At 45.3% G+C, this 26,561-nt stretch overlaps 1 protein-coding gene across 2 annotated transcripts in view; it reads right to left on the reverse strand.

The window, feature by feature from the left end:
* Positions 1 to 4,232: 4,232 nt before the first annotated feature.
* The window catches only part of SLC23A2 (solute carrier family 23 member 2), a 104,940-nt gene continuing 82,611 nt past the window's right edge, over positions 4,233 to 26,561 (reverse strand). For both annotated transcript variants that reach the window (XR_013999622.1, XM_081148712.1), the window contains 8 exons: positions 25,509 to 25,629; positions 24,840 to 24,996; positions 21,027 to 21,174; positions 19,808 to 19,913; positions 13,440 to 13,569; positions 12,635 to 12,772; positions 10,452 to 10,547; positions 4,233 to 8,655 (listed from right to left, as the gene is read on the reverse strand). Coding sequence is in view for 1 of the 2 variants with exons in the window: in XM_081148712.1 (XP_081004838.1) it covers positions 8,423 to 8,655; positions 10,452 to 10,547; positions 12,635 to 12,772; positions 13,440 to 13,569; positions 19,808 to 19,913; positions 21,027 to 21,174; positions 24,840 to 24,996; positions 25,509 to 25,629 (1,129 nt within the window). In the remaining variant the exon portion in view is untranslated. The remainder of the gene's footprint in view (positions 8,656 to 10,451; positions 10,548 to 12,634; positions 12,773 to 13,439; positions 13,570 to 19,807; positions 19,914 to 21,026; positions 21,175 to 24,839; positions 24,997 to 25,508; positions 25,630 to 26,561) is intronic.

The following is a 26,561-nucleotide window of genomic DNA, read 5'->3' on the forward strand; positions in this document are numbered from 1 at the left end:
ATAATCAAAGGTTGTGGAGGACATTTCCATTACTTCCTTTTAAGCACACATTCATATAACTACGAAGGCATTTGTAATACAATTGAATTGTCAGAAGAATATCTCTGATGAGTTATTGCTGAATAAATGAGAGTCCGGTAAATGGATGCAGACGAAACCAAACTGAGGAGAGTCCAAGGAGAGGCCAACTCAAAGGCCTACAGGATTTTCATTTCAACTCGTGAGCTTTGCGGGGAAAGTGCTCACTCAGATCCACAGGAAATCCTATTAGTGAACCAACACAGACCTTCTTTAGTATAAGCAGTTTTAAAAAATCACCAAATATGCGAAAAGATTCAATAGTCCAAAAGAAGGGTTTATTCTGAGGAACTGGAAAAAACACTCCCCCATGAAACAAAAATATGAAATGGGAGAAAACTTTTAATCAACGTCCCTGAGATATATTTTCAGCGGGACTTGAGAGGTATTGCATCTTTGAAAAGATCTCATTGTGGGAGATTACGATTTGAAACATAGTTACCAAGACAAATTTTACAAAGCAATGTCCCCAATAAACTACTAGATCTGGGAATTCAGCATCCCTGGCTGTAAGCAGCACAGCAGAGCGCGTGAGCATGTGCTGCCTGACGGAGGGACACACAGCCACAGCCACTTACAGGAGTGCTTCCCCACCCCGGATTCGGGCAAAGATACGGCGTCTCCGAATACTGTCGAAATTTTAAGATATGATAATTTTTTTTAAAGATATATTTTAGTGGTAACTATTGAAATATTTATAGATGAAGCAAGATGCCAGGGATTTGATCAAAAACAATGGGGGAGGGAAAGTTGAGGGGTGAAGATAAAACAAGATTGGCCAGGAGTGGATACCTGTGAGGCTGGGTGATGGGCACCTGGGGGGCTATCACACTATTCTACTTTTGCGTGTGTTCGAAAATAAATTTTTTAAAATTGCACTAGATGACATGAGCAAGAGGTTGGATATTCTAGAAAACCAGTCGGTGAGTTAAGATTATTGCTCAAGGAATTCTCCCAGACCTTAGAGGAAGTGGGAAAAGACAGTATGAGTGAAACTGTATGAGACTTAGACTAAGACAGGAGACGCAGCGTGAGCGTAAAATCAGAATTCCAGGAGGCGTGAGCAAAGCAACAGGATAAGCAAAAGTCCCCCCTAAAGAACATTTCCATTCTGGTTTCTTTTCTTCAACTGAGTCGTTCAGCAATAGTTTATACATCCGAATATGCCGAGATTTTTTAATTTTTTATTATTAACTTCCAACTTAATTGTGTATAGCTAGGGAACATGTTCCGTATGGCACCAATTTTCGAAAACTTTTGAGGCTTGCTCTACGGCTTACACCAGGAACAGCTTTTAGGAGCTTTCCAAGGCTTGCGAAGGATGTGTCCTAATTGCTGGATGCAGAATTCCGAACGTGCCCTCGCTCCCTTCTAAACCTTGCTTAGTTTCTGCCTGCCTGACACCAAAAGGGGGGTGTCAGAACCTCCCACTGGCAGGGGATCTATCCATTTCTTCCCATGGTTCTATCCATTTATACGGTATGAATTTCGAGGCCATCTAATGGGGTACATGGATTTAAAAACTGACTCCTCTTTGAAAATTGAACCTTTCTAGCATTACATCATGAACCTCCTGATCCCTAACAATGCCTTTTGTCTTAGGATATATTTTGTCTGAAAATGTGATAGAATTTGCCCCATGTGATTTCCCCCCACCCTTTTCACTTTGTTTGACCTATCCTTACGTGAGCAGCGCTTCTAAACACACCTGTGGTGAAGGGTGAATTGTTTCTGCTTTTTCCAATCCATTATAGGCTCTAAGACTTCTATAAAATATTTTTTTAAATAATAAAATTATGGAATTTTATTTTGCTACAATTAAAGTACAAGCCAGATAGTTTAGTATTAGATTCAATATATATAATTGTCAAATTGCTTAGAAAATTTCATAAACTTTTATAACATTTCTAAGACACGATCACCAACTTCATAGGTGTTACAGCTTTCAACAATCACAGCCACACTTTTGAACACCAGTGTTGTAAACACCACATACCAGGATTTTGTTCTGCCACCTGCTCTAACAATCTATCTTTCACTTGGCACACTTGGTCCTGCTCTCATCTCTAAATCTCCTCTCCTTCCCCATCACCAAGGTGATATGGCCTTGGATTATAATTTGAGATTATGGATTTTTAAAAAATCTTTTATTGTTGAAAATATTACAGATGTCCCCTTTTTTCCCCATTGGCCCCTCCCATCCCGCACCCACTCCCCGTGGACTTTCTTCTTTCCTTTGGCCCTCCCTTCTTTATGACCAGGTGCTACTGACCGTCCCCCAGGATTCATATGTTGAAACCTAATTGCTAATGTGATGGAATCTGCAGGTAGAGACTTTGGGAGGTGACTCTGTCATAAGGTCAGAGCCCTCATTAATGGGTCTAGTCCTCATGAGAGGCCCCAAAGAGATGGGTCCTTGACCCCTTCCACCATGTGAAGACACTTCAAGATGGCCATCTATGAGCCAGGAAGCAGGTCCTCACCAGACACCGAATCTGCCAGTGCCTGGGCTTCCAGCCTCAGGAACTGAGAAATGTTTGTTGATTCTAAGCCACCCAGTCTATGGTTTTCTGTGATAGCAACAGAACAGACCAAGAACCAGGGTTACCGAGGTATTTCTTGCTCACCTTTCCCTCAGTATCTCCTACAACACTTCCCAGGTTTGTTTCTCCTATTTAAGTACTTCATCCAAAGTATGTAAATAGGGGCTTTTGAGTGGCTGGACATAAAATTCTAATTCAGAGTTCTGTCCCTTCAGTCCTCAAACATGTAGCTCCACAGACAGGGCTGCTGCTGGAAACCCTGCCGTCCATTGCGTCCTCTCTCCGGGGGCTTTCGGAGTGATCTTCATCTTCGTTAACCTCAAATTTCACTACCCAGCAGTGAAGCTGGATGAACTACATCTAGGTGTGTAGCAACATGAACCTCACAAGTGAGTGGAACGTGACCACACATACACTGTATCGTGCCTTTTCCATAACGTTCAAAAACATGCAAAACCAAAATGAAACAGTAAATTGTTTAGGGATATGTATATGGCACAATTGTGAAGCGAGGAAAAGATGGACCAAAATCCAGGTAGTGGCTCTTTGTGCGGGATGGGATGCAACAGGAGAGGCCCATGGGATGGGGTGGAGGGTGTCTGAGGTATTGGTGATGTGCCGTTGTCCCAGGTGGAGGTGGGAACATGGGTCTTCTTATTCTAAAAATACTTTAAAATAAACATTTCACTTTGTGATTGGTTGTCTAGCAATGGCTCACAGGTAGGGATATTGGGAACATGGGAGTATCTGTGGTGGTCACTCATGGCCCAAACTGCCAGAGACGAATCAGGGATGGAGATGGGAATGGGGAGCTCGAAGTCTCCTCTAAATTAAGGACACCGAAGCTCCTCTGGACTCACCTTCATACCCCACCCATACCTCTGACTGCTCACACCGGCTGCTCTTAGGCTCAGCTCTCGGCATTTCCCACCCACCTAAACACTCAGTGCGCCTGGTGTGGCCCAGGCTGCTCTCAGAGCCTTTGATTCCACTGTGCGGACAGATAGCCTTTCTGATCACCAGTCCCTGAAAGATCCCCAATCTCCAGATGTTGCTGCCTTAATGAGAGATTCGTAAGTCCAGCATCCTCTGCGGTCTCAGTGTCCCTCAGGCATCCTCCCAAGGAGCCTGCTGTGGTTTTCTCCAAGCATCTCCCAGGCACCCAACAACACCGTCTGTGAACCTGATAAACTGCATTTTTTATCAGTCGATTTCCCTCCCCTAGGTGATGACCTGTTTTAAAGACAAGTTTCTTAAAGAACAGCCAAAGAAGGAGGCGAGTGAACAGCAGAGCTGCATCCAGGAGAGCTTTTATTTGTACGGAACAGTTTTAAAAATACAGAATAAAATAGCTTTATCTCTACTATTATTCACAACATCTGGTCCAAATATTACATATTTTTAAAATACTTAAACGTTTAATGAGGCCATGTTAGAAAAACAATATGAAAATTCTTTTTAAAAACTCCGTAAAAGAATTACACATCTCAAAAACAACCCCACCCTAAATACCCTCGGTATGCAAAATAAAAAAACAAACAAAATCCCGAAAAGGTACATAGCCAAAGTCAGTCACAAAAACTCAAGGAAAATATAGGCATCCCCACCGTGTTAAGAACAGTCAGAAATTTATTAACGAGTCAACAAAGGTTGTTACAAACAAAGGAAAAAGGGTAAGATTGGACTGTCAGTAAGATGGCCACGCCGGTGAGGGTGTCCTAAATGCCAGAAAACACGCACGGCAATTCTAAGGACGCTGCGAGTTACTTATGCAGAGTGATGACGAGGCCCAGTCAGGAATAACCTGGGAGGACAGGAATGTGTGAGGCTGCTGAAAGGGATCCCCAGCCCGAATGTGCTTTCTGGGTCCATGGGCGGAACCTGAACGCTGGCAAAACTAGGCAGTCTTCTTGCACTGCTCGGGTTGTGACCGCAGGTGGGGTAGAGGGGGGAGATGTCCTGTTCTGTGTCCAGGTCATAGGGGGACAGAGCACAACACATGCAGTAGGTGAAAATCCAGGCTCTTCTCCAAAGCCAAGGGGTGGCTCCCTGGAGAAATGGGCCTGCCAATGCTCAGGCACATCTGCCCAGCCACAGTGTCCAGGAGGCGTGGCTGGGTGCACATACCGGGCAGCCAGTGACAGCCATGCCAGGCCTGGTGTCTGCAGCCCAGTGCACACCCCAAGCACAGCGGCCTGCAGGATGCTGCCTCTCCTCGTGCCAGACAGGTTCTGGAATGAGGTTTCCACCACAGCTCCTTTCTCACCTTCTATCTGTCCTGGCCGTTCTTGGTGGCATCAATATTAAGGAAGATTACAGTCGCCAACTTCAAGTCTAAATTGCTAGTACCAGTATTTCAGCAGGGACATGAATTAAAGTAATAACAACTTAGCTCGTGGTCATAAAATATACGCATGGGTAAATAAAGTATACACACATACTAGAGATTCATCAATGGAGAAATTCTATCATCACATGACATTGTCATGAAAAGTATATCATTCCCTCCCTGGAAAACTGAGACTATTATCCTGGGCAGAAATGTTATTTTACTATACGGAAATACTGCAATATTCATGCATAAACCAAGTTCTCATCATGAAAGTCAGTATTCTACAGTATAAAGCAAATCCTGTGTGTGAATTTGTTACCATGAAAATGGGAAACCATCAGGACCCATGATGCTTCATTCCAGCTGACCTGATTAAGCCACTTCTCTTGCTTTGATAAATCACAACAAACTCACTGAAAGTTAACATTTGACACCCTCCTAAGAAAGATTTGATACCAATGAGTTGGAGTTTAATTCCCAAATGAGAATGAAAATTGCTTACAAAGACTAAAGCTACTTCTCATTATTCTGTGTTAGATACTTTACCAGACCAGTGGTAGGGTCCCCGTTACCCACCCCCACTGGGATACGGCAACATCTACTGTCCTTATAAATACTTTCTACTTACTTTCCACATCAGAATGGCTCACGTACATGTGAAGATGGTGGGTAGGTGTTCACTATGGAAATTGGAGACTGAATGCCCTGCCCAAGGACACTTACATATAAAATATTTTAAAACATTCTATTGGCCAAAAGCCTGGTGGGTGTGCACCCCAGCAATGCAAGCCAACAGTGTAAGTGGGAAGTTCACAGGGACAGGTCATGCATGGCCACTGCACCCCCCCAAACTTTCCCTGCAGTTGATGCTCAAACCCAAGCAGCAGATGAATACATTTTTTTCAATTAGACTCATTCTGTCACACATCTGCTAGCAGAAGGATCACTTCCTAAAATGGTTGGTGTGCGCTGCATGTGCAAAATTAGTCATCCTAAGGTTCCAATCACTCAGGCAAAGGTGAATTTCACAGGCTGTGCAGACTCACTGGGGCCTCTGGTCAGGCTGACCTCTTTCCTCCCCACCTGCTGTCCCTACTCTCCACTCCCTCCCTTGGACAGAGACTCCAAGTTGGCCCCAGTGGAACAAGAAGGGTAAAACCCCTCTTTCCAACAGGTGGTGTGGGTATAGGGCTTCCCTCCACATATGAATGCTTACAGATTTGAAACCTCCCAGTAAAAGCTGACCCAAAGAGGGGTTTCATAAGGGAGTGAGTGGGTTTCTGGACATGCCTGGTCAAGATAAGTTAAAGGGAACTTTTTGTTTCTGAATTACTGATGGTTCAGATGCTTTTATTTGGGTATTTGGTCCTGCTTACCTACAGAGCTAGAATACTGCAAATCTTTGGGAGGTGTAATGGTTTTGCCCATTTTTCAAAGCTGAGAAATTTAGATGTTGAGCTAAAATACAACTAGAAGGAACTGAGAGTGACTCAGTGTCAGAGGGCTGCCAGCCTCGAGAGCTTACCAAGTCAAAGGGATGGAAATGGCTAACGGGGGTGCTTCAAAAGAAACTAAGCATCAAATACACGTCAAAAGAAAGGAACATACAAAATTAAATGTAATTTACAATCTAAGTTCTTTACTTAATCTGCAATAAGGTCTTGGCAAAACAATGAAGTGGCTCTGAAGAGTTCTTGCCAGAACAAGCCTTGAAACCCCCCACCTTCCCAGTAGTCAAGGAGGCTGTCATGACACAATAATGCCAAAGACAACCCAGTTTGGTTTTCTTGGGGGCAGGAAATGCACCCTGTGGACACAAGGCTGTTGGGGACCAGACCACGTCCTGCTGTTGCAGACAGCAGCACCCACTGCCATCTTGAGTCTCAACCAGGTCAATGAACACTTAGGAAGAGAAGCATCACCTCATGAAGTGAGCTCACTACTTTGTCTCAGACTTTTCTGGCTGTTCAACAGAAGTCTCCCCCTCCCTCTCCCCCTTCCCAAAAGAACTTAGTGTTATTTATTTAGAACTCAACAGGGGGGACCTGCCAGCTGCCTTTCTCACCATCACCTTCTGCAGTAACTTAAGAACGGCAGCATCTGGCCAGGGGATCTTATCTTTCTCTTTGCCAAACCAACACCCAGTGGACAGGCAACATGGCAACCCACAGAAAGTCCCCTCAAGCCTTAACTGCCAGAAAGACTTGCAACAGGACCCTGCAATACGGCAGCTGTTCATCACCTGCCCTGGCTTCCCTTCTTCACAAAACAAATTCACGTACAACATAACCATGGTTTCTGAGCTCTGATCCAGTAGTTTTGATAAATAGATTAGGTATTACAGTATTTACACTTTCATGGTATCAAGCAATACAAAACACAACCACAATAATGGTTACTGGCCTTGACAAGCCATGCCAACAGCTTTCCCTGATGGTGTCCACAGCTTTATAAATGCTGGTTCTTTCTTTAATGGGAGGGGGTGGGTGAGGCACAATAAGGATGCAAGGTAAGGGGGTCACGTGGAAAAACACTGATTTCAAAAATCTGCTATAGTCAATAACATTAAATAGAAATAAAATCTTGTATTTATAGACACGTGACAATAACTGACATCCACATGACAGCAGAGCCAAGACTCCCATAAACATCTGGTTGGTGCCCCTTTGTGGCACTCTCTAACTGTCATGCCACCAGGAGTGAGAAACGTCAGAGAGTGTGTCTCGGCTACTAGTGCAGAGAGGCCAGTGTGAAATGCACTGGCCCAGCCTGGGCCCGGGTGGCACCGAGAGAGCCACTAAAAATCAGATACTGACTTCATGGTACTTTCCTTTCCCCTCATTTCCATCCTAATACTATGTGTGCAGACCTTACCTGAGCACAGATCAGGGCGTAGGGTAACCATGTCACTGTTTTCAACCAGGTCACCAGCCTCCTCCTACAGGAGTATCAGGGAACACAGAATCACAATTGACCAGTTGTGACAATGCGAGGATACTGGTGCCCCTTGACCACAGGGGGTCTCCTGTGGTTCAGGCCGAGGTCAAAAAAACAAAACAAAACAAAACCCAAACCAAGCAGGTCCAGGGGCTCCCAGGACAGAAAGCCCCTGCACCCCGAGGCGGCCTGTAAGAAAGCTAGCATGGGGTGGAGGGAGGGGGACTGAACACCAGGAGTCGCCGTGGATTTCAAACATCTCCCACAGGAGGGCAGGAACTTCAAGTTCAGCGACCACAGCCAGCAGTGGACGTTCTCAAGGGTAAGGGGTCGGGACTTAAATAAGGAGAAAGGCAAGACACCATATTAGACACGATCACCACTCACAACAAGAAACACTACTTGCAATCTGTCTTAGCTCTGGGGTGCAGCATGTAAATGCAGATATACAAACATATATGTTACTGCTTGGTACTCAGCAAGAAACTACAGGTCATGCCTCACTGCGGCTGGGCCACAGGGCAAGCTACAGCTATACCGTGGCCTGCGAGTCCGCATCCGAGCTCCGGCTGTTCGAGCTCTTCCCGAGGCCTTTCCACGTGTAGCCCACGAAGGTCGGGCTGATGGGTAAGTAGCTGAAGCATCGGTACTTTTTAATAACGTTCATGCCAAATGGCAAGTCATAGGATTCCATGCCATCAAGCGACTTGCTCCCTTTGCCTACGCCCTTCTTCCACTTCCGGATTCCTCTTTCCTCTGGGGTACCTACGGGGCACACACATCGAGACAAAGCAACGGAGTGTTTAGTTTAACAGCTCTGCCAACAACTGAGAGTCCAACCTGCTGTCCCATGGCTCGAACCTGCTGGATGACAGCAAAGCACACTTGATGGCACTCAGCTACCCAGGTGCCCGAACCGGAAGTCTAAGAGTCGCTAATCCATCCATGTTCCTCTAGCTCTACCTTCAAATGACCTCCCAATGCCTTTGCCTCCCACACCCCATCCTTCCATGTGATGCATACGCTTACTGCAATTTTTACTGCTGAGGTCTGGCTTGGGCCATGTCATTGCTTTCCAGGGTCATTTTATCCAGTCTTCCATCTCACCACCCCCTCCCCCAAATCTGTTCTCAAACACTGTGCAAAAAACAACAAAACCTCTCTCTAAAATGCCAATCTGATCTTGCAAAATGGGACCCAGAATTATTTGCTGTACCACATACAACGTCTTCATCAACAGGTTGTGTCAACCCCCCAAACCATACATGCCGAGTTTTATACCGCTCTACTCTATTTTAGTGTGTATGTGTGTGCGTACGCACGCACACACGCGCACTGCACTCTTCTACTCCCCACTTGTTGTACTCCTGCGAGGATGAATTTGCACTGGTTAACACTCTGGGCCACTCTGTACCCTGACAGGTGAGCAAGGGAAGAAAGATCTCTCAGCAAGGCCTGCACTTTTTTCACAGATGTTTCCAGCGCCTGCCCACAGCTACAATAGGATATATAACAATATACCCTGTGCCCAAGCCTGGGTGATAAGCTCGCGTTTATGGTGCAGTATTTAGGACCCTCATTTTCTTACACTAAGCTACGGCTCCATCCCTTTGGTGTTTCAGTAACAAAGCTGACTTTAACTTCCATCTCTCTGACTCCTATGCCTCTCCCTCAATTAGTTCTGACTTAGGAGAGAAAGAGGGTGTTAGTTATTGAACCTCATAAATCTAACACCCTCCAACTATTCATATATGTGATTCCTCCTGCCAGAGTGTTCATCCCCATTTCCCCAGCAAGCTCTTTGTTGAGGCTTTTAAGAGGAGAAAAGCTCAGTCAGACCCTTAAGCTCAAGATTAAGCATCACCCTTCCTGGATGGCAGGTGAACCTACCGGTGTGTCTGTGGCATTCTGCGACAGTACACAGCAGCCCGCTGTAGGAAGGTGAGAAGGCCATAAGGCGAGGCCCACGTCACATTCTAGTCCATCACCCAACACTTGGCATCAACCAGCTGATATACACGGCTTATGGGTGTTGAAGGAATGCTGCCTCCCTACCTGTGCCATCGCTGATCCTGGCAGCAGCCTGTGCCCACTGTACTTGCTGACATTTGGTCTTAGTTGGCTGGCGCCTGCCTTAGGAAGGACTCATTTAAAGGACAGGCTCCCTAAGCAGGAGAAGTGCCAGAGGCTGTTACCAGCTGGCTCCAAGGGGGTGTGAACAAGTCAATGAAACCAAACTGCAGGGCGCTGGGCGAGGCTGCGCAGGGAGGGCAGGCAGGCTGGAGTGTGCACAAGGCAGCCCACTGCCATTTCACCACATGAACGGAATTTACCCACTTTCTCTGAAAAGTAGCTCAGCAAGTAGGAAAACAACACAATATTAAGTGTATTAGCAAAAAACTAATTCATAAAAGAAGGCTAGAAGTGTCATTTTAACCACTTTAGAAAAGAGTTTTGACCAGTGATGGCTTTGAACTGACTCACTCCTCCTGCTTCCTGTATTTATTTGGCAAAAAAGCAATTCACATAAGTAATAAGCACGTTTGATATATACCACATACCTGGGATGGTGTTATCCAAAATAAAAGCCACACAGCCGCCTACAAACATAGCAGTTGTGAGAAGAACGTTCAGCACTTGATCAACTCCTGCTATCCCTAGAAACAGAGCACAGCGATGGGGTCAGTGCGGCTGGGACACGCCCGCGCTTGCCTCGGAAAGGAGCACTGGTGGGCACTAGCGGCCAGTGAGCGCGGTGCACGGAAGTGGGCACGCCTGTTGTTCATGTGTGACAATGTTCCAAACTACTCTGAATACCTTCAACAATAATCAAAGGGAAATTCTTAGCATCTAATAGTGTAATGTCACCCTATAATGAAATACGAAGCCATTGGAGATGCTGCTTGCAGATTTAAAAAAAAAAAATCGATATAAAAGAGGCTGTGTAATGCTGGAAAATCACAGTGAATAAAAAAGGCAATGGAACTATTTGTGGTTTTCACAATTCTGAGTCACTAATTTGTGCTTAGCTTTTAAATAGAAACAACTGGATTTATAAAAATGTCCTCATGTAGCTGTGATATATAAAAATGTCAAAAGCAGCAACACTCTCCTTGAGATTAGAAGTTCACATACTTTCCCCATTTAAAACATATGAACTCATGTGTGTATACCCAAATAATTGAAAACAGTTACTCAAACCAACACAGTAAATCCTCATTACTGCCAAGTTCTGTATCTGTAAATTTGCCTACAGACTAAAATTTATACCTGTGATGCACTCAGTCATCACAGACACACACAGGGCAGTGAAAACCCCCCATTGCCCAACACGCATGTTCTGGGCTGAGGTCAAACAAGGTGGCACTCTGCCTTCTGCTTCAGCTCATGCTATAAGCACATGTCCTGTTAGCAGTCTATGCAGTACCACTTTTCTCACGTTTCTGTGTTTTTGTTGGTGATTTTGCTGGTTAAAATGGCCCCTGAGCGTTGTGCTGAAGTGCTACCTAGCGTTCCTAACTGCAAGGAGGCCGTGATGTGTCTCATGGAGAAAGTACATGTCAGATGCACTCTATTCAGACACCATTTATGGTGCTGTTGGTGTCCTCCCCCTAGGAACAATGGGTCAGGATTTGCTAAGTCCGTGCTCAGGGAACATAACCACCAAGAATGAGAACTGACTGTATGGAACATAAACTGTAATTGAAAAATAAAATAAAGACTATACTGCATACCAACTTTCATAATAGCACTAGTCACAACAGTCAAAAGGTGGAAACAGCCCATATGTCCTTCATTGAATAAATGGATAAACAAATTATGGTATAAACATACAATGGGGTTATTATTTAGCCATAAGAAGGAATGAAATACTTATACATGCTATAACATAATCAATCTCGAAAACATTATGCTGAGCGAGAACAGACAGACACAAGAAGTCACACATCACATGATTCCATTTATACAAAATATACAGAATAGGAAAATCACAGAAACAGAAAGCAGGTTGCTGGCTGCGGGGGCTGGAAGAAGAGAGGCAACAGGGATTAACTTCTTAATGGTCAAGGACTTTTATTTTTGGGTGATGAGATTGTTTTAAAAACTCGATGTGAAGTGGTGGCTATATAACATAGTGAACATACTAAAATGAAAGTAAACTGTTCACACTAAAATGGTCGATTTTATGTTACATGAATTTCACTTCAAAAAACACATATATATATACATACATATAAAATAGTCCCCAATTCTATAAAATGCTGGCAGCAATAGCTTTTTAAGATGGCTCCCCTTTACTCCTCTTCATGACATTGAGGAATTAAATTGAAAAGAAAGGGCCTAAAAGGGTAATCTTGAATTCAAAGTAGCTATAATCCCTGTAGAAAAACAAGTATTTCAAAGTCTGTAGAGTTCAAGAAATTATACACTTTAATAGAGCCTTAGTCTGAGAAATCAAAAGGTTTTACATAGAGGCATTCTCCCAAAGGAGCGGGTCCTGGTGGGAAAAGGGAGTGGGGAAGGGGGACATACATGTTAGTTACATGCACAGCCAGCTCCTGTGGGAAGTGCAAGGGCTTCCAGATAAACTGCAGCAAAGTGCGATTCAAATGAAACACACAGATGAGCATTCACCAAGACAATCCTGAAGTTCCAAAGTCCTCTCTGACTGGTGGTGAGCTGTTTGTAAACCGGAGGCTCTGGTTCCCACTCCCCCCCGAGATTCAAGGCCCATTTTCCCTACCTGTGACCAGAGGGTTCTGTCTGAGGTAACTTGGAAGAACGAGCCCAAAGAAGATTGAAAATCCAAGCACAAAGAGGTTCCGGGAAGAGTTTAAATCGATGAACTGCAGGTTAGAGAGTCCAACGGCTGTGATCATTCCTGGAGAGAGAAAACATCAGACAGCAAGCTCCAGTAACTCACATGGATGACAGATGACTCACAGCTGTCTGGGGGGGGGGGGGGGGGCGGAGCTCAGAATGTGACCACCTGGTTGCTGGGCTTATTCAGGGGTGTAAGTATCACAGTTGTAAGGCCGTAGGCTGTAAGGCTTTCTTTAGACCAAGAAGAAAACTAAGGACATTGGTTTCCCCTTGAAACCTTTATGCAAACATTCCTATTAAATTGAGAAGTCCACCCAAATATCTGGTTCTTGATTACAACAACTAATTGGCACAGACACCAAACAGAGATCCATTATAAAAATGGTCTGTTTTAAACAGCCCATTCAGAGGGTAAGAGAGGTTGAGTTAAATCACCAATTAAACAAAAATTAAAGAGATTATGTCATCTTATGTTTCCTGGACCAAATATGCTACCTCTGGTTGTACCTTCAACATAAATTCAACTCAAAGAGTGATGTAGGTTTTTATGTTTTAAGGGTCTCTCCTTTTGTATTATAAAATAGAAATTTATTGTTACCTCCAATCTTACTGAGGAGATTTAACATAATTCCTATGAAACCATAATTCCTATGAAAAGGTAGCAAATAGGAAGAAAGGAAAGGCGCATGAGAGGGGAAGCCCGCCTCGAGGAAATGGAATTTTACCGAAGAGAGTACAGAAGAGGGCGCCAAGCACAGGGTCTGGAAGGGAGGCGAAGAGGGCGCTGAACTTCCCGATCATGCCCAAGGCGAGCATGAGGGCGGCCCCGTATTGTATCACCCGGCGACTGCCGACCTGCAGGACACAGAGGCAGAGACAGGTGTTCAGTTCAACGTGAATTCCCTGGGCCCCTTGGAGTAAATATGACAAAGCTCTCATTCAAAATCTAGATTACTTTTTAAATATTTAGTTAAGAGAAATGAGTCTCATTTCATAATAACTGATCTCAGTGTACAATCACTATAAATTACTATAAACCACCTAGAGTAAAAAGATTCCCAACACCTTCCCTCATTCCCATTGGACCCCTTCTCCTTCCCTTGCCTGGGGGGGAAGAGGGGCAAGCACTTAGTTTTTGCTTCTCTGGCCCTGGATGCTGTCCCCTTAGCGTGGACCTGCTCCCGCACTCAGGTCCTGGGGGTCTAATGCCCGCCGTCACTGGCTGAGACGAGCTCTGTGTCTCAAACGCAAAATGTAAGAGCTACCTTTTGCTTCTGCTGCTCTTTTGGGTTCTTCACTCGCCAAGCTAACCCACCCCAAAGCACTTCAGCCTCAACAACCCTATCCTCCCTGTACCCTGAGTTAGACAAAACCCCCAAATGTTTCTGGAACCTCCTCCCCTCACGGTGTCTTTCCCATTAGAGGTGGCACAGCCTAAAGGGCAAAGTGCAGAATTCTCGAGCCCGCTGCCTGGCTGTCACGTGACTCCACCTGCAGCCATGCGACCCGGGCAAGCTACTTCACCTCTCTGGGTGGCAGAATCCTCATCTCTCTAAACCTGTGGTCTTGCTTTAAGGATTAAATGAGATAACATGTAAAATAGTTTGAATAGCACCTGGCATGCATCAGGCTATTTGACAGCCTCCCACCTGGGCCTGCTGCCTCTGGCCTTTCCTCCGTCCTCTGTCCGGAGGTAGAGGGATCTTTCTAACACACTGATTTGGGAGGTCAGTCCTCTGCGTAAGTCCTCTAGTGTTCATGAATTAAAACACACTTCTCAGGCTCTTCCCAAGGGAGTCAAGCCCACCAGCAAGCTCCCTGTCCTGTCCCTCCAGCCAGGTCCAGCCCCAGTCATGCTGGGGGCTTACTGCCTGCCCCTCAGGGTACCAGGCAGACCCAGGCCTGTTTCTCTGGAATACCCTTCCCCACATCCCCCTGCTGGCTAGTTCCCAGACACATCCTTTAAAACACTACCCAAGTGTGACCTCTTCTGTAAAGCCTTCCTTGATTCCAAGGCTTGGATCCCCCCTCCCCCTGCCACACTCTGGGCTTCTGCAGCACCACTTCTTATCATTTCAATGTGGTCTCACCTTTATCTGTTAAATCTGATCTCTGCCTTCTAAAAGCTTCCATCTAGCCCACTGCACCCAGGTAGCAGAGGTGGAGCTGGCACTGGGTCCAAGAATCCTGCGTTCTGGCTCCTATTCTGTGCTGCCTCTCCCAAGAAAACACCCTGACACATAAGAGGTTCCAGAATATCTGGGGGAATGTTCATTGGCTTTAAGTATGACTTACAGTGAGGAGAAGATGGCTATTTACACTTAAGTTAATTAAAGTGAAATGAAACTTAAGATCCAGTCCCTCAGTTGCACTCATCACATTTCAAGTGCTCCGCAGGCACCTGTGACTGGTGGCCCCACCTGGGACCGCACAGGTGCAGAACACTGGCCCCACTGCTGGACAGTACTGGGCTAGAGCGTTCAACAGCTTCTCCAGGGACCCAAGGATCAATTGATTAAGAGTCAGAGTCGAATCTCACTATGCAGATTGCTGTCCAGCTAGGATCAGTCACGGCTGAGACTAGAGCCCAGCCTCCACTGTTTCAATCTACGGCTCCTCCCACACAGCACCAAGGGCAGGGAAGCAGAGAACAGAGAAAAAGGCCAAGAAACTGGCGAATCCAGTAAAAATGACCTATGCTTAGCTGTACTACATGATAAAGAACCCTTTCATTTATAAATGGCTCATTTTTCAGCAAACATTTTAAGGGCCTACTATGTGACTAGCACTTGTTAGACCGGGGGGTGGGGGACAGATACAAAGATGAGTAAGTCACAGGCTTATGATGAAAGTCTTATACTGTTGCGACTGTTACTCTGTGTGGGAGCCCAGTGGAAAGAAAAACGGAAGAGTTGGAAAAGGGTCTCTGGAGATGGTCTTGAGGGATGAGTAAGAGTTCACTGGAGGAAGAGCATTCAGGCAGAAGAAACCACCTGTGCAAAGACCACCTCCCAGCAGGATCAGGCAGCCCTGCAGGTGTGCAGGGGAAGGGCCAGGCTGGCCCCAGGGATGCCTGAAACAATAAATCCTACATGAAAACCATGCATGGAAGGCTGATCTGCCTTAGATGCTGACAAAAAAAAAAATCAAACAAGAACAAAAAACAAAGAGGCAATGGAGCCATTCTTTTGTTCAATGCATATTAACTGAGTGCCTATTGTATACTAATGTTCCAAACACACCTCTAAAATCCCTGCCTGGCCCTGGCTGGTGTGACTCAGTTGGTTGGGTGTCATGCCCTACACGGAAAGGGTGCAGGTTGCTGGTTGATTCCTGGTCAGGGTTGTGGGCTCAATCCCCAGTAGGAGGCAGCCAATCGATGCTTCGCTTTCACATCAATGTTTCTCTCACTCTCTCCCTCTCTAAAATTCAATTAAAAAAATCTTAAAATAAAATAAAATCCCTGCTTCCCAATGCTGACACAGAGCCTTTTTTCCCTCCTGACCTCCTTCCTGAACTTCAGCTCTGCCTATGGGGCCACTATTTCTGACTTTCCAAAGGCTTTCCACAGTGTGGAATGCAGCAAAGGAGACATGACCTTCCTCTGGACACCACCAAGAATACTGTAGCTGGGGACATGGGGGGTTACTCTGTTTCCAGAAATAAACTTTAAGCTAAATACTGAGGAACAGAATGAAGAAATAATACACAGTCGCTACAGCTGAGCTACCAAATTATTAATATCAAGTTGGTTGAGGCATTGAGGAAATGAGTCTATTCTTGTTCTAATTAGCCTGGGAGCTTAAACTTTTGAACTTTCCAGTCTTGCATCAATGCCTGGATGTGCATCTGGACATATACCAGACCTCCAGATATCCCTCTGATGACCCCCTGAAGGACTCTTGTATCCAGACCACCTGACATCCATTATCCTGACCATCAGGTGTGACCACACCTCCTGGGATCATCCTGGACCAATCCTAGAGCTAAGAGTGCAGGACTGATAATTCTCAAGAATACAGTTTTTACTGTAAGAACTCTTAACTGTTCTTTCTTTTTCAGAACACTTCTGGGTTTCTGCTTAGCTGCGTCCCCTATCTACAAACTCTGAGACCCTTGAATAAATCCTTACCATTTATTTCTAGCCAAAGTCTCCAGCTCTTTTTGAGTTCACTTGACAATATCATATAAAGGCGAGATCTATAGCTTACTGTGTACCCACCACATGCGGGACTCTGCTAAGTGCTTCACATCAAGTTATTAATTCTGGTGCCTTGCATGCTATCTTGGTGACACGGGCATGGAGACTCAGAGAGATGATGTAACATTGGGAGAAAGTGATGGAGCCAGGGCTGGAACCCAAAGCAGCCACCTCCTGCCATGTCTGCCCCTCTCTGTGGGACAGACATTGGCACAGAGTCAGCAGAGGAGTGTGCATTCTGACCCCTCAGGACTTCAGAACACAACGGGGGAAGCAGCCTCAACTCCTGATCAAGCAGGTTAGTGTCCATGGACATGGAATTCCATAACTGGATAAATAGCTACTATAAGAGTTGCCAGGAAATGGAGGCAGACTCTTTGGAAGAGCCATGGATCACCCTCTTTCTGTATGGAATTCTGATACAGGGGCCCAGACCAGAGCCATTAGACAGAACTTTCTGCACTGATGGGAATATTCAGTATCTATGCTTTCCTATGGCAGCCACTATGCACAAATGACCACTGAGCCCCTGAAATGTGGCTAGTGTGGCCAAGGAACTAAATTTTAACTAATTTAAACTTAAAATAGCCACACGTGGCTACTGACTACTACACTGGAGAGTACAGATCTGGCTCTAGAATTGTTGGGTTTCAGACCTCAGTTCTACTCAAGAAAGTGACCGTCCCAAGTTCTTCAGCTGGACAAGAGTCAGAACACAGCCCAGAACCTGGGCCTCCTTTCTTCTGGACAGGATCTCCCATCAGCTGCATGGCTCAGGCCACAGAGAAATTTCTGCTGCAAGTCCCACTTCCCCACGAAAGCAGCTGTGCAGATGGCTGGACTGTACCATCTACACAAGGCAATGCAAACCGACTCCAGGGCTGACGATGCCCTTGGATGGGTGTAGCCTTTGCCTGAGGAAAGTGGTTCAAAGGGATTCAGGAGGATAATAAACAGGTCACTGAAAAGAGCCGGCAGGTCGCCTTTCAGAATAAGCTGGCTCCATTCAAACTGTAATAAAGATAATTACTCTACAGACCACCTCAGTCCTGTTTTAGGAGGGGACTTCAGTGAGCGGCACCACTTACTCCCTACAGTGACCCTGCTCCTGGGGTCTTTCAGAGGGGTTCAGAAAGGGAGCTCGCCTACTACGCTGTCTTCCCCTAAGAGTCCCTCCATCCACAACAATTTTGCATTGATGTTATTTCAGATTAGTTCTATGTCTACAGGTTCATGCAGCATACTAGCTAAAGGGCGAGTGGTTTATGCCCATTCTGTGTCCATGTGAGACATTCTGTGTGCGAAGTATCCAGTTCTCACCCCTGGCAGCAGCAGGACTCAGGGGTGGCACTGGAGGAAGTTCCCATCAGGCAGCCCTCACATGCCCTGCACCAGGAGCACCAGGCAGCAGGTGGAGCCATCTGCACACGTGAGACTGAGTTCTGTGATGGATCTGTCAACTTACAGGAAAACCAACTAATGTGTTGGGCATACACTGTGAATCCCCTGCTCCCTCTCACCTGAATTTACAGTCAAGATTAACCAAACTCAGTATCTGGCTTCCTTTTATTTGGCTATAGAATCTTGGAGAGCTGGGGGGGAAGATTTCTAATTTCACAGAGGTAAAAAAGTTCTACAAGGCCCCAGCCTTTTTTTTTTATGGTCAAATTGGCAAAAATATATATTTTTGGTGTGACACAGAATTTTAGTAACTAGTTATGTGTGCCATGAGATGAAAAGGTTGAAAATCGCTGCCCTAGACAATTGGGTATAAAGTTCATTTGCTAGTAATAAATTTGAAAGGCCTAGGAGCAAGCGCCTTCTTACAGAAGCTGGACTGTGAGTGGGGCAGCCCCAGGGACACATGCCTATGTTTGAAGTTGGGTGGGGAGGAGAGGCGAGTGGGGAGGGGTCAAGACCCTGTTCAACCTGAGTGACCTGTGTGGCTTGTCTCATCCACTCACTCCACAACCAATTTCATCTAAAAGAGGAGGGTTCTGCTGCTATGGTTTGAAACCATGTTAATTCTTTACTGGAAGATCAATTTTTTTCTGTAATGAGTGGTATCATCTCTCATCTAGAACTCATGCCATCTCCTAACTGGTCTCCCGTTTCCACCTCCCCCCCCCCCCCCCCCCCCCCCCGCCTTCTATGGTCTAGTCTCATCAGAGCAGCCAAAATGATCCTTAAAAACCAAAACCAAAACCAGATCGAATGAATAGTCTCTTCCTTGGGCGCCCCGTCCACTGGGTCTCTGGCAGCCGACAGAGCCGGTCACCTGGCCCTCAGTTACCTAGAGGACTTTATCTGCTCTCATCTACCTCTGTCCCCTCCTGCCCTCCTGCCTGAATGTCTACCCCCCAGGGACCTGCACAGCTCCCTCTCTCCCTTGCCTACCTTAGGCCTTGACTCTAGGCCATCTTCTCAGTGAGGCTTAGCCCCCTTTAACCACCCCCTTTAACACTCACCCTCACTGCTCATCCCCTCCCCCTGCCCCATGTTTCTGTCATACTTAGTATGCCTACTGCTTATTATTTGCTCTCCCCTGCTAGAATGTAAACTCCACAACGAGGGGATGCGTTTCTTTTTTATTCACTGATGTAGCCCAAGTGCCTGAAACAGCAGCCTGGCACAGGGTCTGGGTGCTTAATAAAAATTTGTAGAATGCATGAAGGAATGATAGCACCTGAGTGCCTGCCGACCGAGGCCAGCCAAGGGAGGAGAGACCTCCACAAGCATTCCAAAAACCCATCAACAACAACAACAAAAGGAAATGTGGGGAGAAGATCTCAGAATTGGAGGTCTTCCTTGTGTAACTCAGGTGGTCAGACCAATCAATGAAATGGATCAACGCTTAGTGGCCCAACCATTTAATTAGAAAAATGTTTGTACCTTAGTAATTCCCAAAACTCCAATGTTGGGACTGGATGAAGTAGAGCCATTCCCAGTACCAAACATGCCATCGAGAACACAGGAGAGACCCTCCACGAAAATCCCCCTAAAATGTAAAGGAATGGGGCAAAAAGAAACATTCATTCAATGGGGGAACACTCTAAATGGCTGTGACCCAAAGGCCCAGTCCACAGACATGCAGCCTCCATACACCCTGGGAGGCATGAACAAGACAGAGTCTCAGGCCCCACTCCAGATCTCCATGCTCATTCCACCTTGAGAAGCACCTCTGTGAACCATATATTAGACACAGGTGTTTAAACAGTATTCCAAATTAAAAGATTTTAGCCAGAAAACAGCCGTTTGTTGGGATCTAAGACAAACATAGGCCATCCCTTGATTTGACTGCTTTGCTATTAATATATAGTTTCATCAGGAAGGACACGCTTTATAATTCTGTAAACATTAACACTTTTTAAAAGAATCAACATACAAGTAATTTAACCATATGCAACAAACAGCTCAACGGGAGAAAGGCATAAAACCAGGACTTTAACCCCTAACAGAACCAACGCAAGAAATGCTAAGACACCAGCCCATTGGATCTCATCATATGCAATCCCTCTTGGAGGGCAGCAGGTGGGTGGGAATCGGGTGGTGGGGTGATCTGGGCAATTTTATCTTCTCTGCAGCCTCCATAGGGTCCAATTCACTCCTGGCATCCAGAAACTAAAGACCAGGTGTGCTGAGAACCTAAACCCCACAGTTCATAAACCTCTAGATTCTGCAGACTTCATTTATTCCTGCTCCTATCTATCTACACAAATTGTAAATATGAACAGATGACACAGCATCTACCCCTTAGAACAGCTGGGGAAACAAGAATAAGGGGCACATACACCCATGACCCCAAACCCAGCAAAACAATGGTGGTGGCTGGCCCATTTGGTGAATTTAAGGTCTTGAGTGGCCTTAGAGAATGTCTTATGCAATTGTCACTGTGAGGAAGAAAGGGTGACAATTCTGCTTGGTATCACAAATGAGGAAAATGAGGGGAAAATGAGGGCAGTGACTTATCCAAAGATAAACAGCCAACGGAGAGGCCTGATCTTGCTGCCTCCACACTGAAACTCCTGGGTTCTTCTCCAAGATTGTCCACACCAAAGTAAAGAGACGAGGTGGTGGGCCCAATGAACTACTCCTTTTCTCAGGAACGTACCTGTTTATTGCATGGATGGGAGGCGGTGGGGCACAGGACAGCCTTGCGCAGGCGTAGTAGTCCCCGATAGACTCGATAATACTGGCGACAACAGCACTGAGCATGCCAATGACACCAGCCGCAGAGATGGTGGGCAGTCCCCACTGAACTGTGGAGGGAAGACAAATGCAAAATCCTCACTTTCTTAGAGGGGTGGGCAAAAGTTATCACACCGAGTCATTCAGAATGTCCAAGGACAAGATCCGCTCAGATTCTCGAGGAAACTTTTTTAACTGACATTACCAGTGGCTAGATGTCTGGGAAGTTCCTGAGTCAGACAAAGATGACTGTAACAAAATTGGTCTGCTCTATGTCCGTATGAAAAGTCACTGTTTGGCAGAAAGAGGTAGATGCTTCTCTTCCTGATTGAAAGCCAGTTTCTAAATTACAATTTAAACAGCCTGCTGTGTTGGGATAAAAATTTCTGTGAGGGTTTTTTTAAAATATATTTTTATTGATTTCAGAGAGCGGAAAAGGGAGAAAAACATCAACGATGAGAGAGTCATTGATCGGCTGCCTCCTGCACACCCCTGACTGGGGATCGAGCCCGCAACCCGGGCATGTGCCCTGACCAGGAATCAAACCTCCATCTCCTGGATCCTAGGTCGATGCTCAACAGCTAAGCCAAGCCTCGCCAGGCTGTATGAGGATTTTTAACCCTGCTGTGCAAACTGTGGTACAAACTAATGGTACTCTTGCTCTGGGGATGGCATCAAATGAATGAAAATCAGCAAAAAGTCACCAGCTAAATTTAAATCCCAACAACAAAGGATGACACAGATACAGATAACCCTTCTCTAGTGTTATAGCAACATTTTTATATTTTTTATTTAGTAAACCATGTTATGGAAAATTAAATAGTTTCCTTTAGGAGAAGTCCCCAGGTAGCTTAAATTTGAGTATCTGGATTTAATTAATTCTTCATTAGATGTACCTTAAAAGGAAAATAAATCTCTTTCAAAGCCATAGATCTCATTTAATAAAAATAGCATGAGGACCTTTCACCGGTAGAGTGAACAGGTTTCTTTGAAAAAGTACCTAGGCCTTCTTCCCTTGAACTATTAGTTATAATACAATCAGCAAGAAAACAGCAATGAGAAGAGATGGACAGATAAAATGGTCTCCTGGGCAGGGACCACCAAGGTAGTTTGGGGAACAGACACTACATGATCTAGATACAATGGCTAGATATCAAAAGAAGGCAACCCAAACTGGGTCACAACGAGTGGAAGTTAGGAAGTCAGGAAGGGGACAGTCCCTGTCCAGGGAGGGTCTGGAGAGCAAGAGATGAGTGGAGAGGGGTTCTAGCGTCAGCAGGTGGGCAAAGCAGGCGCACAGGAATGGGCTGGTGCTCAGCAGAGGGCGCCTGTGGCGTGGGACAGGCAGGTTTAGGAAGGGCTCCACACGCCACCTAGAGGCGCTTGGCCTCTGTCTCATAGGTAATGGGGAGCAACCTGGGATTTGGGAAGAAAAAAATGACACATGAAGTAAGATGTGCAGGATATGCCTGGAGTGTGGACGAGGGCAGAACTGCTCCCACCTGGGCTACTTTAATCCATGGGAGCAGACAGAGGACGCAGAGGCCCATGGTCAGGGTGTCAAGATGCGCGCCCACCGGCAACCGCTCAGCATGTTCTATGTCCACCCGCAACGGGCTTGGTCAACATCTCCGGGAGGGTTTGGAATAAAATTTTATCATGCAGATAATTTATCAAGCAACATTCTGTATTTTTAAAATAATCTTTTATATGGTTACCTTGTTGCTGATGTCATGTTGTGGTTTCATTTTAGTGTCTTGATTTAGGGGAGAAATTTTTACTTCATTTTGCCATTTACTATTTTTTCAGAAATTGCCTTTTACTTTCTTAGACTCTACTCTTACTGTTTTCTAATTTTTCCCGCCATGTGCTTGAAGTCCTTCATTTTGATTTATAAAATCCTTATTCCATCTACTTCAACATTTTAAATTTGTTACCTTCTAAATTTTAGACCCCTTTTTTTTCAGATTATATATGTTTAAAACCTTGTTGGCTTCCAGCCTTCTATATTTACTGTTATTTTATCTCACCTTTTAACTAGAACCTTTAATTTATGTTGTTACTTTACAGCAGAGTTTCTCAGCCTCAGCACTTGATATTTTGGGCCCCAAATCTGTATTTTTTTAAAAAATATATATCTTTATTGATTTCAGAGAGAGGAAAGGAGAGGGAGAGAGAGAGATAGAAACATCAATGATGAGAGAGTCATTGATCGGCTGCCTCCTGCATGCCCCCGACTGAGGATCGAGCCCGCAACCTGGGCATGTGCCCTGACCGGGAATCGAACCCCAATCATCTGGATCCTAGGTCGATGCTCAACCGCTGGGCCATGCCCGGCCGGGCCCAAGTCTATATTTTAATAGCCAGTTCAGGTAATTCTTAGCATGCTAAGACAGAAAACATAAAGACAGACATATTTGAAAACCAGACTCCAAATTAAGCAAAATCATCAGAGAGTACTTAAGACTACATGCTTCTGGCTTTCTGGGGTAGCTTTTCCCAGAAGAACTTTGGCAGCAGAGCAGCTCCAGCAATCAGGGGATGGCGTGACCAGGAGCCAGACAGCTGTCTCTCAGCACATGCATAGCCGCTTCTCCGGAGGAGCCCACCTGCACCTGTTCGTGTTCATCTCAGGAGCCGCCTGCGCAGGCGGGGACCACCCAGCATGTGCTGTGGGGGCCTCCTCCCACCTGCCCTCCCAGGCCTCCTCCTGACTGCCTCAACAACTGGCTTTTAATCTCACTTTATCTCAGGTTATATGTTTATGAACTCTGTTTAAAAAAAAAGAGAGGTATACATACATACTTAGACCATATGAGCTGAGTGCTATTTTAGAAAGACTACACTTTTTCAAGTGTGTGTAAATGTGTCAAGAACAGAAAGGACAACTGCCAATGTCGCCGTCATTTAACATGCTTACAACAGTTGTCTCTGACCCAATCCTAATATTCTTGGCCTTTCCTGCTTTCTCTCCTTGTCATTATAAAATATGAAAATGTGACTGCTATGAACAGGGGAATAAATTAGCACAACCTGACTAAGCTCAGGCTTCTCTAATTAAACCCCAAATGTCAGAACGGAGTCTTCACGACAGAACAAACCAGCATTAATAACTACTGGGAGGGGTCTTTCTGGTACACCTGAATCCAAATGATACCTCATCTGGGGACTGCCCTCCCCCACACCTTGCCAAGAGTTACCCAACTTAAATCTTAACTTGAGATCCATCTTCCACCCATTTGTGATTATCAGTTTACCTCTGAACAGCTGTGCCCAAATTTAAAAAGATTACGGCTCCCCATTAAAAGATTATACAAATTCCATCATGCTTGAGCAGTTTGCTTGCTGATCTTCAGGCCCTCCCACTCAAGTCTGCTCCTTTCAGATGCTTGGGTCCTGTGTGCGTAGCTCTATACTTGTGTTTCTAAGAGCTGCTCTTAAATCCTAGCCACCAGACCTCAGACCTGGCAAGAGACCTCTGGTCTAGGATTTCACCCTCGTGGAACCAAAAGAACCAACTGTTTAACCTGAGAAGGGAGCTGGTTAGTCTCTGTGTATTAATATGGCCCTCAAGGGAAAGGACCTCCCTTCTTTCGGGATTGAATCCTCTAGTGACCAGAATGGTAAGACTTTCAGGACAAGAAGGCTTTCCCCACTGCAGAGCCTTCTGCCAACTTCCAATGCCTCTAAGTTGCCTTCATGAGCTCCTGACGCCCCTGACCAACAGAATACTTACATGGGTATGGGACTTTAAACCACGGGGCTACGAGAAGAACCCCCTGCCTGGCATCCGTTCGAGCATAGAAGCCATACTTAGTGCTGTCAGGAGGGAAGACATCTGTCACTGTGAAGATGAAGCAGAGCAGCCAGGACACAAGGATGGCCAGGATGATCTGAGAGGGTCAAAAAAAAAAGGCTCTGTCAGGCCATGGAGGTGGTGGCTGCTGGCAAAACACATGCCTTCCTACAGTCTAAGTGTCACACCCCAGAACCCACTATTGTTAGTATTCCCCTCAAAAACCCATAACAGACCTGCTGAAAGCCTATTCCTTGAATGGAATCACGTTTAGAGAGAACAGTTTTAAGCAGGACAAGTTACTTTAACCCAGAGTCTGGCTAATAAAATAAGGGTGACGGACAATGTCCCTGCAGAGGCAATGCAGAACCAGACCTCCCTCAGCCCCAGGAAGAGCCAATGTCCTCCTAAGGGATTTCAGAATCGGAAGCTTCTACCACTTTCAAACCTGAAATCCGTGACAATTTGGATGGTCATCAGTACCCAATGTCACCACACAAACACAGTGCCCCCAAGCAGACCTGCTTAAAACCCTCCTTTCACATACACATTTTACATAATGAACCAAGGGTGACACTGTCAAGAGGGGGAAGAAAGGTAATTACTTACAGGGAACATTTTGAAAAGCTGTAACTTGTACGCAGTCCATCCTTTCTTGGATTTGTAAATTGGGAGAGGAAATTTAACATTTCTGGCATATTGAGAAAACAGTAATACTAGGAAAATTGTCCTGAGGAGAGAAAAAAATAAACTAGTTTAAAAGCTGTATGTCTGTGTTTTAAAATATTATTCAAAGCTTCAACGGCAATGTGATCGCATGTTCAACTCATTTCTCTAGAAAACGGCTAGTCCTCTTACCTGTTACTTGGGAAATCATATCTTTTGTAAATGCCAGTTTTGAACAGATGTAAGAACTCTTTTTGTTAGCATTTCTTGATGCAGAATGAAAGTTATCATGTAAATGCTTTGGCTAAATTTCCCTTAACAGAATAAGAAAACCCAAAGAATGTACACACTAATGGAAATGCTTATGCTGTGTAAGAGAAAAAGACAGGTTGACAGATACGACATAGAGCAAAGTGTAAATACAACCACAAATTAACTAACAAATAAGCAACTACCGCATGAGCGTGCATGTACACACACGCGCGCACATACATGCAAACAGTGAAGATGGGGTCCAAAATGCTCATAGGAATTGGCTTCAGGTGGCAATATGATATGCAACTTTTTTCTACTTTTCTGTATTTTCTGACTTACTTATAAAGAGCATAATTTACTTTTAAAAAGCTAAAAGCTTCAATATTTAAGAAAGCTATATACAGTAGATTGCAACAGTAGTAATAATATTCCTGAGAGGTCTGTATCAGACATTAAGAGAAGGTCTTCCCACCTGTCATCTCAGCCTTCGGCAGTGGCTTCTGTGATGCTCCACTTTAGAGAGACAAAGCCAAAAGCCTGAGATCATGTCGCTAGAGTTTTCAGGGTGGGTGGGGGCCAGGGGTCTAGCTCTATAGCCTGGACTCTGAACCACTTCGCAACATGAATCATATGGGCTGCCTGGGCTGGCTCAGAAGTCCCTTTACCCTGAGCCCCAAGCTCCTGACCCAGCTGTACTGAGGCCTACAGGAGGCAACGGTGTCAGGTGACTTTTGCAACAGG

The sequence above is a fragment of the Miniopterus schreibersii genome (assembly GCF_964146895.1).
Source record: "Miniopterus schreibersii genome assembly, chromosome: 10".
Lineage (NCBI taxonomy): Eukaryota > Metazoa > Chordata > Mammalia > Chiroptera > Miniopteridae > Miniopterus > Miniopterus schreibersii.